The sequence below is a fragment of the Carassius auratus genome, chromosome 2 (genome assembly GCF_003368295.1).
Source record: "Carassius auratus strain Wakin chromosome 2, ASM336829v1, whole genome shotgun sequence".
In the NCBI taxonomy this organism is placed as follows: Eukaryota; Metazoa; Chordata; class Actinopteri; order Cypriniformes; family Cyprinidae; genus Carassius; species Carassius auratus.
Window position 1 is genome coordinate 29,590,795 of NC_039244.1, and position 14,677 is coordinate 29,605,471.

At 37.7% G+C, this 14,677-nt stretch overlaps 1 protein-coding gene across 6 annotated transcripts; it reads left to right on the top strand.

Annotated features, from left to right (window-relative positions):
• The first annotated feature begins 2,107 nt into the window (after positions 1 to 2,107).
• LOC113039814 (afadin- and alpha-actinin-binding protein-like) lies at positions 2,108 to 14,396 on the top strand. Of its 6 annotated transcripts, none has more exons than XM_026197907.1 (14): positions 2,109 to 2,261; positions 3,891 to 4,034; positions 4,986 to 5,140; positions 6,569 to 6,769; positions 7,021 to 7,131; positions 7,928 to 8,063; positions 8,161 to 8,236; positions 8,314 to 8,494; positions 9,538 to 9,685; positions 10,638 to 10,774; positions 11,688 to 11,861; positions 11,951 to 12,068; positions 12,174 to 12,327; positions 13,550 to 14,396. In XM_026197907.1, the coding sequence occupies exons 2-14, from the start codon at positions 3,941 to 3,943 to the stop codon at positions 13,659 to 13,661; spliced, it is 1,797 nt and encodes a 598-aa protein (XP_026053692.1). In that variant the 5' UTR covers positions 2,109 to 2,261; positions 3,891 to 3,940; the 3' UTR covers positions 13,662 to 14,396. The 6 variants fall into 6 exon arrangements, with proteins under 6 accessions (XP_026053736.1, XP_026053692.1, XP_026053726.1 ...); XM_026197941.1 differs by having other exon boundaries at positions 11,691 to 11,861; XM_026197933.1 differs by having other exon boundaries at positions 2,109 to 2,249.
• Positions 14,397 to 14,677: the final 281 nt, after the last annotated feature.

Here is a 14,677-nt window from a genome sequence, read left to right on the forward strand (position 1 = left end):
CCATATAAAAATTGCTGTTTACAAATAGTTTAGATGGTGTAAAGGTATTTAATGTCAACTACACATATATCAAGCATGTTTAAGCTATTTAAATAAAATAAAATAATCACATGCCTTCTTTATGAAGAGCATTTCTTATTTCTCCTCTGTTTTGGACCTTGAGTTGCATCTGGCTGCCTTTTCTCCATGATTAACAGTGATGAAGTCTACTCAACCTTCACTGAGCTCCAGGACAAGGATGATCTGGTGTGGATGTTCAGCAGAATGTGTATTTACAGCTTTGTCCCACTCTTCACATGATTTTGAGCTTCTTCACTGCCCTTATCACAGACACTTCTGAAACCATCAAGGTGCGTATATTAAAGCCTGCTGCTCGTATAGCACACAGCGCTTCACAACAGCAACCAAAACTGGGTTTAGGTTTCCTGTGCAAGCCTGCCATCACAATGCTTTGGGTTTGTGATAACTAAGTGTCAGCGCATGCTTTGGTTTTGTGGTAAGCTGTTTTTAACAAATACCTAACACATACGTTATTAGGGTGTGCTCTATTATGTGCAAGTTATGTGCTTAGTTAGTTCAGATCCCTAAGTGTGAGTTATAGTAATAGGCCTTGTTCACACATTAGCAGAATACAGCTGTCAATCCCAAATGCTAATTTTGATGCAAATAGTCAAAGTAAGCACCATGAATGATCACACTTGACTCTGTTCTCTTTAACTGCAGCATTTTCAGAAGCATGGTTTGCCGTTATCAGAGCTGCAGGCTTTCATAGCTGAATGCAAGGACGCATCAAACTTGAAGTACATGGTAGATGAAAATTCCTCCACCTTCTGGTGCCTTTGTGCTCTTTTTGTGGACGTGATGAGGAAACTGTGCATTGCTCACGGTCTCATGCACTGCTCCAAACCAGTGGCTTTTAACTGGAGGGTTGTGACCAAAATGGGTTGCATGTCTTTTCTTACAGGATTGTGGACAGCATGAAAAAAAAAAAAAAAAAAAAAAAAAGATTAACCGCAATAATAAAACATGCATATTGTAAGAGGGAGGAGAAAAATCTTGCCGTATGTTGTGTTAGCATGCTGCCTCTACACAGTGCATGTAACTAATGGATTGAAAAGTAAGAATGATTCTGATTACATATGTATTATTATACTATTTATATATAATTTAGTATACTATATGGTTCCCCAGGCAAGATCAAACATATAATTTGTTAGCAATTGATAATAATAATAAATAAAGCTGCATATGAATAGCACACTGAAATTATACAAAACTACAAAGAAACAATCATGCAAAGCAATCCAGCAGTCTAGTGGAATGATTATTTACTGAGAATAAGACGAGTCTGCATTTCATCTGCTAACAGTCAATCTGCTAACTAAGCATTTCAGTTTTGCCACTATATTGACTCAGACCATGGTCTTGAGTTCCTGATTAACTATCAAGCGTGTGCACACATGAAACTATGACGTCAGCAGGAGATAACCAAGTCACTGGCTGTTAAACACGGATAAACGTATAGGCCATGGTTACACAGTACAGAAGTATAAGGGACACAATATTAAATACTAAAGAGCAAAGTGATTAAAATAATAATAATAATGAGAGAGAGTATTTTGACTTATAATTGTGTTTATTTAGTTGCATTATATGTTATGCATATATATATATATATATATATATATATATATATATATATATATATATATATATATATATATATTTATTTATTTATTTATTCAGTGTTTAGACCTTATAGAAGAAACAAGCAACTAAATAAATTACAGAGTAATAATAAAAGGCGAGTAAATATTGGTCAAATAGATATAATATAATAAACAAATGTCACCAGATTCAAGTAAATGGAGAAATCAGTCAAATGTCTATATATGTTATGCGGGAAGACGCTGAACACCTGTTGATTGTTGTTACGGACGATCCAGCCAATCAAACGGCGAGTTGCTGGTTGCTTGATAACCGGGTGGCCAATGAGAGTCGTGTTTGTTTATTTTGAAGAACTGAGTTGCACTTCAAATCATCCGATGATCTCTCTCTCTCTCTCTCTCTCTCTCTCTCTCTCTCTCTCTCTCTCTCTCTCTCTCTCTCTCTCACTCACTCACTCACTCACTCACTCTCTCTCTCTCTCTCTCTCTCTCTCTCACACACACACACACACACACACACACTATAATTATCAGTGTAATCCGCGCGCATATGCTGCTCTGTCTTCTCTCGGGTCCGCTGAAGTAAGTGCACCGGTGAGTCTGTGTTTATTAGCCGCTATGCTAAAGTTGTAGCTCCGCTTGTGTCTCTAATGTGGTGTGCTGCCTACAGAGACGTGTTTGAACCCCTCTTCAAGCATCACCATTGCGGCCAGGCTAATACTCTAACGTTAACGTTACCTGTGCAGTTCTCTGCTCACACTGTTTTAATTCTGCTGTTAATGTTTCCTAATCGAGAATCGCTCAAGCAGATTTATTAACCCGTTTAATCCCTAATTCCTCCCAGACATGAAAATATCCAAAAGTTATGTCAGTAATGTTAATGTCTTTGTTTTTTTTAAATAATTTTTTAAACCGTTCTGATCACATTCTAGGGTTACTATTATGCTTAAAAACCTTTATACAACACTGATAGTAATACTGAGATAAAATACTAAAAAAAGCCCAACCATCAATGTATTTCAAAATTGTTAATTTAAATTTGTGACATAAAATTGTTCATAAAAAATATATATCACAAAATGTGTTATATTAGAGATACCTATTACAACATCAATATTGTAACTTTTAATTTAGTGTAATATTTTGCTGTTGCAAGCTTTCAGTGCAGCCTTCACTATTGTGACCATCAACACGTTTACTCATTGTATGACCATCACATGACAAAACTGAATAATTGTGCATTCATATATCAACACCAGACACATATACCAAAAATCTTGATTGTAGCCTATCATTTATGTTCACATACTTTACTAGGCTTTTGTTTTGCGAGCACAAAATGCTTGGGAAAAGAACTATCAGAAATTCTAGAATATATATTTTTTTTTTGTCTTTTTTTTAATGTCGTGAAATATGTTTAGCTAAATATGCATAATGGAAAAGTGTCACAACAGTTGAAAATGTCCATTGTATTTTTATATATACAAAAAAAAATGCATGTACAGATTGTACTATGCATATATAAACTGCTTTAACGGTGTGGATTAAAAGCGTATGAAAAATGAATGCATGCAGATGAATTTTTCAAGTCCTTAGTCATAATTCTTCTGCTTAATATAAAATATAGACTGATATAAATCATTCTCATGAAAATATTTCCCAATGGAGTAAGAAAAAAGATCTTTGTTTTCATTTCATTTCATTTCATTTCTTTTAATTTAGTTTTTAGTTTTTTTCGAACCCCATTGGGAAATATTTGTTTAGTTGTTTTAAGCATAGAGTCTCTTATTTTGGATACATTTTTCAGAAAGCGAGAATGATGTCTTTAGCCATTTTGCTTCTCAGCTGAATGTATGTTGATTTGAAAATGTATTTGCAATGCAAGGCTGATTTTATTTTTTTAAATGATTGCATGCATTATTATTATTATTATGTGCACATCTGTGATATCCTGCATTCACTGTTTGTCGTGGTGTGATGCATGCATGTGTTTTTCTGAACTCTGAGCTCAGTCTTTGGAGTCTGACCTTTTCTTGACCGTTGTGAATGACTTAAGCAATGAGATCAGCTGTGGATCAGGATCTACACTGGTTTGGTTTTCTCAATGCTGTTCTTGCTCTGCACGATCTCTCCGTCACGTGCGCTTCTGGTAATCCAGGCGGTGTAATCCGTCTTCACAGGCCTTCTGCTGGGTAATCCAGTGTGCCGTCTATCCTGTTTCAGGCGTGATGTCCGAGTGCTAGCCTCTCGCTCCGGCCTCACATCTCATCCGGATGAGCAGGACGCTGGAGAATCCCATCCCTGTCCCAGCTGAAGGTTTCGTCGGAGATTGGTGGACTCCTGCCATGATGCCAGATCCATCTCTCGGTGAGCTGTACACATGGGGAACGTTGTGTCCGGGACTCTTGGCTTGATCTTGTTAAGAGACTGAGCTAATTTAACCATGCTTTCTAATTGATCTGTGAAATGTTGCTTTATATTGAAGCTAGCTCTGTAGTGTATTGGAAGGAATAGTTTACCCAAAAAAAGTAAAGTGTATTTTTTTCGTCCCCTTATACGCTGTTTCTCTCTTCCCGTGAGTCACAAAGGAATCATTTTTGAAGAATCTTCATGTAGCTGTTTTCCATAAAACAGCCAGTTTATAGTGTCCATATCTGCAAACCTTAACAGATATGTGTCTTATCTGTTGTTGTATTGGGAAAAAAAGCTTTGTAAACATTGTTCCAAAAAGGGTAAAATAATTAGGAGACATATGTGCAGGGGAATAACATGTGGTTGAGCAAATAATGACACATTTTTGTTTTAGTGAACTATTATTTTAATTAGGAGCCAATTCACCGAAGTACAGACTCTGTCTTGTCCTCGTCCTCGTCCACTTTTGACTCTATCACAGGAAGTTATGTAGTGCCGTACACAGATAAGATTCAGACGGACAATCTGAATTATTACCCTAGTAAATCTGATATCTCAATCCCTCTAGCGCCACCAGCAGGTCAGACTTGCACTTCATCAAGGCTAGTTACTTTTGAGGCCAAGAAACAAAATGATTTTCTTTTTTTCCTGTGCATCGAGTCAAAACAGTCATGGTGTTTCTTCACAACTTCTGCCATTTTGAATGATCATGTGTAAAACCTAGTTTTTCAAACTTCATTGTCTCATATTTCCAAAATTTCCTGACATCCTGAAATGCTCATTGTCAAATGCACCGCATAGTGTTTTGTAATTTCTTTTATTATTATTTGAATGCTTTTCCTCAACTGAGCTCTCCCGTGTTAGCTTTATTAACAGGCTCTGGCTTTTCTTTTGTCTTCTGTACAGACACCAAAGAGCTTTCCAGTATCTCTGGGATCAGTGTGTCTCCCTCTCACCATCCGCTGCATTCCTCCATGGCTCTGCCCAAAACCTCCTACAGCGTGATAAGTGCGTTCTGCTCCGAGGAGAACATACCGCAGTGCATCACATATATCAATCAGGTACACTACAAGAGCAGTTCGAAAGTACTGCTCGTGTTAGATATGATGATGTTAATGGTTAAACTTACTCCGATGGTTTATGTTTAACAACTTAGATTAAATGCAAAGCAAAGATTGTCTCTTGTCTCCACAAGGCTCTATTTCTTGTGCTCATGCACATGTAACTTCAAATGAACCGCGCATGTGGGGCTTTAACCCTGTTGGACTAATTTAAGAGACAGGGCAGATGTACTTGATTTAGAGAGTGGCCATTCTTCTCACAGTCTCTGTTTTCTTAGTTTTGCCACTTTTCACATCTCAAACAAGGCTTTAACAACAATCTTTTTTTGTGTGTGTTCCATATGTCAATGCCTACAGTGCACAGAAGTTTACGATGCTGTGCTTTTATGAAGCGTTGCCCCTATGGTGCATGCTGAACCCATTATACTGAGTCAGGAAATAGGCTCTTCCATTCTGGGATTGGTTTTTCTAATGAATACATTGTCCTCACATGAGTCTCAGTGACCCTGTTTCTCAGGTATCAGCCTGAGACTAAAATGTCTGATGTCTCTCTTCATTTGGTAGAATGACAACATCTGCTGAATGTCTCTTGTTGGGTTATCCAAACCATATAAAAGAGGAGCACTACCCTCCTCATTACTCCCCCAAAAGCTCAGAAAGCTCAGATTTTATGGCAGGTAACCTACTCCCTGATAGAGGAAAGGAGCTGTAGATAAAACAGTTCCTCCCCAGGGGGAATCTGGGGTCTACATCCAGTATTTTCTAGTGCTGGAAAAGGACAGCGGTTCTGTCACTGCAAGGCGAGTTATGTGTCTTGTGCAGTTTTTTATTTTTATTTTATTTTGTTAAAACATCCAGTCTGTTGAGATTCGCTGTATGTATTGTGTTACTACTTAACAAGTAACTAAATGCAGGTTTGCATAATATTCACTGTTTTTATTCATTTCGAGGAATACTGAATCTGTTTTTGTGCGAGTAAATGCATTTTCACATTAAGTCTAGAACCACAGCATCATCATCATCCTCTTCACACACCGCACACACAATGCTTCTGCGCTGCTGATTTCTCTCCACATGGGGGAAAAAAAGGGAAAACAAGTATCTGGTATTGCTTATTTGAAATAGTTACTCCGATATTTCCTTGTTAATTAAAAAGTAATGCGTTACTTTTATTAGTTACTTGGAGAAAAGTAATCTAAAGTAGCTCTTAATGCATTAACCCAGCACTGTTTACTAGAACGCCAGTTTGCATTTAATGTTAATTTAACATAAAATAAAAATGTTGTCTTGACTCTTTGATGAAAACACTGTTAAATCATGCATATTAAGTCACTCTACTATTAAACAAAATACTGTATGTATAAATATTCAACACAAAACCTAATTGCTTGTTGTTAGTATTGAGGCGTTTCTCCTGGTTCTCCTCAGGAGGTGTGTTCGCTGGGCTTGACCGGAGTCAGTTTAGAGACTAAAGCAGGCGTTGTGAGCGCCGTGCCGGTGTTGAACCTGCTGTATGAAGTACTTCAGCTGCAGAAGAGAGCTCAGCGAGCCCTACACGATCTGGAGACGCAGCAGCTGAAGAGCAGCAGTGACCTCGAGCATCTGCAGCACAGCAGCTGTAGACTCAAAGTACGCCGCTTTTAACACGATTTTGCCCTAGTTTTGATGTCTTGTTTATGGTGACTTCATTTTAAATGGTAGAAAATTGTAATCTTGACCAGGAACCCATTTAACATGTAAACATTTTCTAATCTTTTTTTTGGCCGAGTTAATTAATTATTTATCCATGAAAAATTGAAGGAAGTAGAAACGGTTGTAAAATCCATTTGCGAGCAGCTAGGAGACTCTTAATTTGTTCTGCTGTTGTGTAATTGTGTCAGGATCAGCTGGAGCACACCAGGAGAGAGAACTCGGGTCTGCACGAGGGAGAGCGACAGCTACAGCTGAGGATCAAAACCTTACAGAACTGCCTCAAGTCTGAGAAAGAGGAAGTAAGAGAAACCGACGCAGCAGTATATTTGCTAGTGGACTCTTGTTCCAGCTGCTACTTTACACTAAACTACTTCTTTCAAACACTAAGTCTGAAATGTGAAAGGCACAATAGCAATGTATTTCCCACCGTATGTGCTCACTGTGTCTATATGTAACCTGGCTGACCTAAGATGAGCCGTGTGTGACAGTGGAAACACTGTCTGTCCTAAATGTGTCCCATACAGCATCCACTAATGGCCGCTCACTTAAAGGGACAGTTCACACAAACATGAAATTTAGCTGTTAGTTTTTTCACCCTCAGGCCTTCCAAGATGTAGATGACTTCTTCTTTTTTTTTTTTTAAGATATTTAGCCGAAACTGTGCTCCCACAGTCGTTTTAAGAGTCAAAAACAGCACGATATATTGAGGTCTTATGAAGCGAAACGATCAGTCCGTGCAAGAAACTGAACATTAATGTAATCCAAAGCCTCGGTTAAATCTAGCCTCGTGTCTTACATTTTATGTATAATATGTTTTTGACTCTCAATGTGACCGCAGCCATTGACTTTGCTTGCACCAATGAGCACGGTTTCATCTTTACGCTTTCTTACTGTTCTCCTGAAGAAAACATGTTGGAGATGCCCTAATCCGTCCACATTGATATTCAGAGTAGTTTATGTTGTAAAGCAAGATCTTTGGTGATCTCTTGTTTTGTTTGTTAATTCGAAAACTTTTTTTCCCCTCAATGTTGAGTATGTTTTTAAGACTTCTTCAGTGTATAGTGTATACACTACTGTGTATTTAACATGATGCAGGTACAGAAGCTGCAGAACATCGTCTCCAGTCGTGCCACGCAGTACAACCACGACACCAAGCGCAGAGAGAGAGAGTGCACCAAACTGAAGGAGCGTCTCAACCAGCTGCTCGTGGACAAGAGAGACAAGAAACTCTGTGAGTGCTGCTTTAGGAGATCCAGTTCAAATTCAACGATTTGACCAGTCTGTCCAAGGTTACAGTATTCCTCTCTTCTCTGTTTTCACGTGTTCAGCCATTGAAATGTCAAACTATGTGGGAAGGTCCGATGGCAAGAGAGGTCTTTGGAAGACGAGCAAGATGGAGGCCAGGTAACCTCCAGTGCTCAGGTGGGGCTTCGACGTGATTGGTGTCTCTCCCAGTGAAACTTCTGCTCTTGTGTTGTCAGACATGAGGGCGAGATGTACAGGGCTCTGCTGGGTGATTATGAGACGCGGCACAGATCTCTGATGACGGAGAACTCGGAGCTTAAGAAAGTGTTGCAGCTCATGAAGAAGGACATGATCGCTATTCTGAGCCCGAAGAAAGTCCTGGTCCAACCCGAGCCGGCAGATGATAGCCTCGAGCAGGTCTCTTTTTTAAATCAACGTTTTATTTTCAAATTGTTCATAGTTCATAAATGTTTCTAATGAAGTCTCTTTTGCTCAAAAACACAGTACATACACTAATATCGTGAAATAATATTACAACTTAAAAGAAGGTATTTTCAGCACAATTCCTCCAGTCTTCAGTGTCACGTGATCTTCAGAAATCATTATGATATGCTGCTCAAGAAACATTTCTGATTAGCAGTTTTGAAAACCGTTCTACTTTTAATATTAATGCACAAACCATGATATAGTACCGTTCAAATGTTTGTCTATGTGAGTGTTTTTAATAGAAATGAATGCTTTTATTCAGCAAATATGCATTAAATTAACCAAAGGTGACAGTAAAACATTTTTAATGTTAATAAATTGTTCTTGATGCTGAAAATTCGGCTTTGCATCACAGGAGTATTCAAATAGAAAACCATTAGTAATAATATTTCACAATATTCATCTTTATTACTGTATTTCTTATCAAACAAATGCAGACTTTGTGAGCAGAAGAAACTTCAAAATCATAATGTTTCCAACCCATGGCTAATTTTTGACTACTTTTGCACATTGCAGAAAATGTCTTTCTAAAATTTTGCCAGTAGAGTATACTTTTTTATTTTTTTTATTTTTTTTTTTATGTATGCATTGCTGGGAAATCATGTTCTCAACATCGTTGCTCCAAACCCATACATTAGAAACAAATTAAGATATTTTCATCAAACTTGAGAGATTTCCGTCTCTCCACTGAAAATCGGATTTGAAACATACTGTTAAGCTTCTGTTTATTTCATATCCACGCTCTTATATTGGTCAATGTTCATATTTCTATAAAAAATCTAAATCTGTTCATCAAATGAAGTATTATTTGGATTGCTTCTGCAGTCTCTCTGTCAGTGTTTTGTTTGTGGTGCAATGCAGATTCAGTGGAGGTCCAGAAATCTCTGGTGTTGCATCAGACGTGTCTTCTTCATTGGTTTTAAAGCAGCATGGGTTTGGGCTGACTGATGGTGTGAACTATCCTGCATCCCCAGGCTGTGTCTGAGGACGAGGAGGAGTCTGGTGACTGCAGCAGAGAGAGTGTGGAGCAGTCGTGTGAACAGGCTCGTCAGCAGCTCACCGACAGCATCCGCCTGCAGTGGAGGAAGCTCAAGAGCCACATGCAGAGACTCGACAGCCAAGGTTCAGCAGCTGACTGATGCTCTCAATCTTACAGGGGCACAGAGTGCATTTTCTGATCTTTCAGATTTAGTTTCTGGCAGTGAAATTATGGAGTGAGGATCAAAATATATTCAACATTTCTGTCCGTCACAAACATGTCATTTCAAGTCTATTACCTATTTTTTATGTTTGAGGTCGAGTCAGATTGAAATGAACCAGTTACCCCTACAGACAAAATACTTGGCACTGCTGTTTTCAGTACAAGATATTGAGAAAAGAATCCATTGTGAAATGAATAAACTTTCTCATTCAGTTGCTCAGGTACTTTAAGAACAAACTTCAGCCATGTTGTTTTAATAGCTTTATATTGACATTACATTTTCATTTGATTAGAAGATTAATTCAGTTTTTAATGTTTTATGCCGTCATTTGATTACACAACACCGAATGCACAAAGAAAAACTACTTTATTTGATCGATAATTAAAACATTAAAATGAAGTCCTAAAATTTTTTTAGACATTTTTATAGGGCCCTAGCAAGTATACAGTTACGCTTTGCTCTTCGTGTTAATTATTGCTCTTGTTCTTGCAAACTATAGTGATGGAAGCATGTTTATAGTGACTTTATCTCACAATTCAGACTTTTTTTTCTCAGGACTGCGAGTTCATATCTTGCAGTTCAGACTTTTTAACACGCGATTGTGAATATGAAGTCACAAATCTGTTTTTTTTTTTTTTTCTCACAACTGATATGCAAAAAAATATTAACTCGCAGTTCTTAGAAAAAAGCTCAGAATTGCACGTTTATATCTCGCAATTTTGACTTTATAACTCACAGTTCTGAGATAAAAAGCTATTACCTTGATTTATTTTTTATTTAGTGGCGTAAACAGGCTTCCATACATGATGTTGAATTTCAGAGCAAGTTCTGTCTCGTGTCTTGTGTAAGGGATGTCAGTGGTTGTGTTGCAGCGTCGCTGGTGGCGTGTCAGGAGCTGGAGCGAGACGAGATGATGTCCAGGAAGGAGCAGGAGGACGAGATGCAGCGCATGAGACTGGAGCTACAGCAGTGTAAAGAGTTCATCCACATGCAGCAGCAGCTTCTGCAGGTCAACAGACTCTCATGAACTCGTCTGCACTCCACTCCGTCTTACAGTAACATGACTCCAGTGGACCCAGTGTGTTGTCTCATGTTATGGATATTTTGCGTATGAATATATCTAATTCGGTGTCTCTGGTCCAAAGCATAAACTGTGCTAAAACGTAGATCGTAAAATCAGGTTTCTGTGGGTCTTAAAATGTCTTTAAAGTCTGAAAAGGTCTTAAACTGGAGCAGATTTTTTTTTTTTTATTCAATATTTTACATTTTTAAAATTTTTATTTCATAGTCATGGCATCAAATAAAATAAAATAATAATAAAAAAATATTTGTCTTTCAATAAAAATATCTAAACATGCTTTAATTTAGAAGAATTTGATGGTGCAAAATCAAGAGGAAAAATCTTGTTTACAAAAATTTTGTTGAACAAAAATGTAGTCAAATATCCAAAAAGAACAAAAATCTGTCAGGGGGGTTGAAACTTGTTTTTTTTTTTTTTAGGCCCAATGGCAGATATTTGTCCTTTTTTTTTTTTTTTTTTTTAACTCACTCCATTTTGATTATTTTTTTTCTTTTTTACATTTTAATCAAAGTTTTATCATGTAATTTTGCATGTTGTTTTAAGAATCTTTAGACATTTGCACTGAATAAACTAAACAAAAAAAAAAAAAAAAACTTTTTGCAGTGTGATGAAATGTACAGTAAAAGTTATTTCCACTTTCTAGTTTGGCTAATTTTGTCGAAAATGATTTTAAAAAGTAATGAAGATAATTTTTTCACATTTTGAAGTGCTGCTAACACAATTCATTGTGTTCTCCTGAAGACATCTACGTTTCGAGGACATCCCGATGCATTGTTCCCTTTAGTTTATTCCTTGAACTTCCTTTAATTGGTGTGAAAGTGTTTGTGGTGTGTGTTTCCAGCAGCAGCTGAGCTCGCCGTGTGACGAGGAGACTGCGGCTCTGCTGAACGACTGCTACACGCTGGAGGAGAAAGAGCGGCTCAAAGAGGAGTGGAGGCTCTTCAGTGAACAGAAGAGGAACTTCGAGCGAGAGAGGAAGAACTTCACTGAAGCTGCTATTCGTCTGGGACACGAGGTACTGAATTACATTTTCCTTGAAAGGTTTCGAGAAACTTTTATGTAGCATGGAAATAAGATGCATCTGTTTGTTTCTTGTCTCTTTAGAGAAGATCGTTTGAAGAAGATCGAGCTGCTTGGCTGAAGACACAGTTTTTGAACATGACTCCGTTTGTAGAGCGTAAAAGACCTGCATTGTCTGAAGCGTACGGTGCATTAGCAGTCAGTGAGTCACGTCTGACACCTCTTCACCGGTGACCAGTGAGGGAAAGATCTACTGTTTCAAATGCACTGCATTTCTGTTTTGTAGTTGACTTTTGCATATCTCTAGGTACAGAGCCCGAGGCCAAACTGCAGTCCACTCCTCCACTCCTCGTGACCAAGTCCCAATCCAACTCGGTGTTCTCCACACCTAAATCTGCCCCGCTGAAGATGCCCTCCACTGCTGACCTCTACCGCACACTACACCTCATCCCAGAGAGCAGGTACTCTCACGTACAATAGAAAGTGTGCCATATATTTACCCTTAAATCATGCCAAACCTACATACAGTTGTCAAGCTCCAAAAAAGAGGACAAACACACTAAAAGCTCAATGAATGTGTGACCCTAGACCAGCAAACCAGTCATAAGGATTAATTTTTATGAAATTGGGATTTAAACATTATCCGAAAGTTGAATAAATAATCTTTCCATTTGATGTTTGGTTTTTTAGGATCGGACAATATTCGGCTGAGATACAACTATTAGAAAAATCTGGAATCTGAGGCTGCAAATTTTTTTTTAAATAAAATATTGAGAAAATCGCCTTTTAAAGTTGTCCGAATGCAGTAATATTAATAATATTAAATTATTAAAGGAACACTCCATTTTTTTTTACTTGAGTTTTACCGTTTTACCGTGTTCGAATCCATTCAGCCGATTTCCAAGTCTGGCGGTAGCATGCTTAGCTTAGCTTAGCATAGATCATTGAATCTGATTAGACCGTTAGCATCTCAAAAATGAACAAAGAGTTTCTGTATTTTCCTATTTAAAACTTGACTCTTCTGTAGTAGCATACATATGTACTAAAACCGATGGAAAATGAAGAGTTGCACCCATGATACGCAGCAAAGCTCCTTGATCATTACCCCGGAAAATCAGTGCAGAAAATCACAACTTTTCATTTTCCGTCGGTCTTAGTACATGATGATGTAACTACAGAAGAGTCAAGTTTTAAATAGGAAAAATAAAGAAACTCTTGAGTCATTTCGGAGCGAGATGCTAACAGTCTAATCCGATTCAATGATCTATGCTAAGCTAAGCTAAAAGTGCTACTTCCAGACCCGGAGATCGACTTAACGGATTCCAAAACGGTAAAACTAAACTGTTTAACTCTAGGGGAGTTGGGAAATGAGCCTGTTTTCAGAAAAAAAAAAAAAAAAGTGAGTGTTCCTATAATTCCACTGTGGAATTGTGTGCTCTTTATTGACATCTGTAGTTGCAACATAAAATGACAAGTTACTTGAGGTGACTTCAGATGTGCTTTGGCACTGCATGGATGAATGAATGTGGTTTGAGGTTAACCCATGGTTGCCTTTTGATCACGCTATTAGAGCAGATCTAGCTGCAACAGACTCATAGAAATATGTTGTCTGAGTAAATAAATATCATAACCCACGTATTCCTTTCTGTGTTCGTGAAGCTGACACGTTTTCTGTCTCTCCAGAGGCCACGGGAAATGTCCGAGTGGTGAGATGTTGACAAAGTCACGGTTGCGTAACTGTCCTACAGACTGCAGTGTCATCTCATTGGTCAGAGACGAGAACAGCCCGGTCTGATGACACATCAGTATTACACTGATCAGACGCTTCACAACACACACTCCATTGTTCAAGCCATCGTAAGAGTAAGCTTTGCAGGAGTCTTCCGCTCATCCCATCACCGCATGACCAAACACCTCTTCTCTGATTCGCTATGCTGTCCCTTTACGGGTTTAGGGTTGAAGAAAACCGATAGCATGTTTAGCTGGATCAAATTGATCTCTGAGACAATCATTTGCATTTGCCACCTGTGAATCTCATAAATATGTAAAGTGGCCAATGTGGATTGTGTAGTTTTAATAAGGTTCATTTTAAAAATATACTGCAAGTCAGATTGTGTGATGTTTGTGTGAGCTGTAAATGTTTCATTATTTCATAAAGCACTTTTAAGGGGAGAGATGTTTAATGTAGCTTTTAAACACTAAATAAATAAGATATTTTGATTAGCTATTATTATATTGTTGTAAATGCAGATATATCTTGTGCTAGGTCTCACATTTAGTTCTGTATTTTATTATAATTTAGTGATGCCTAGTACTATGTATTGATTACTTTTTTAATGCAAGACATGGAAGATGTTTTTCTTGTTTTATTTTTCACTTGAATGTTGAATATTTATATTGAAAAAAATCAAGAATGTCTCGTGACATTCACGAATGAACCCATGTTTTTACATTCTAAGACCGATTTCTTTAAAGTCAATGCAATAAAGTTTGAAGATTTGAAAATAAAGATCTATTTGTATTACATTTTTCAAAATCAAGAAATCAAAATTGACCGTTTTTTTCCCCATGATGCATGTTACTTGTCTTCCTATGATGAGACTCACTTCTCTTTGCTGACATGTAAAGCCACTTAGCAGTTGAGCCAATCACAATCAGATGTAGAACCAATGCTTTTTAAAATCCAATCAATAATTGATGAACAAATACCAACAAAAAGTCCCTTGCTGACTTTGTAAATGTTGCTAAGGATTGCACGCTACCAGACTTTGCAGAAGTTGTTGCAAACACAAACTAAAGCAGAAGCATGTG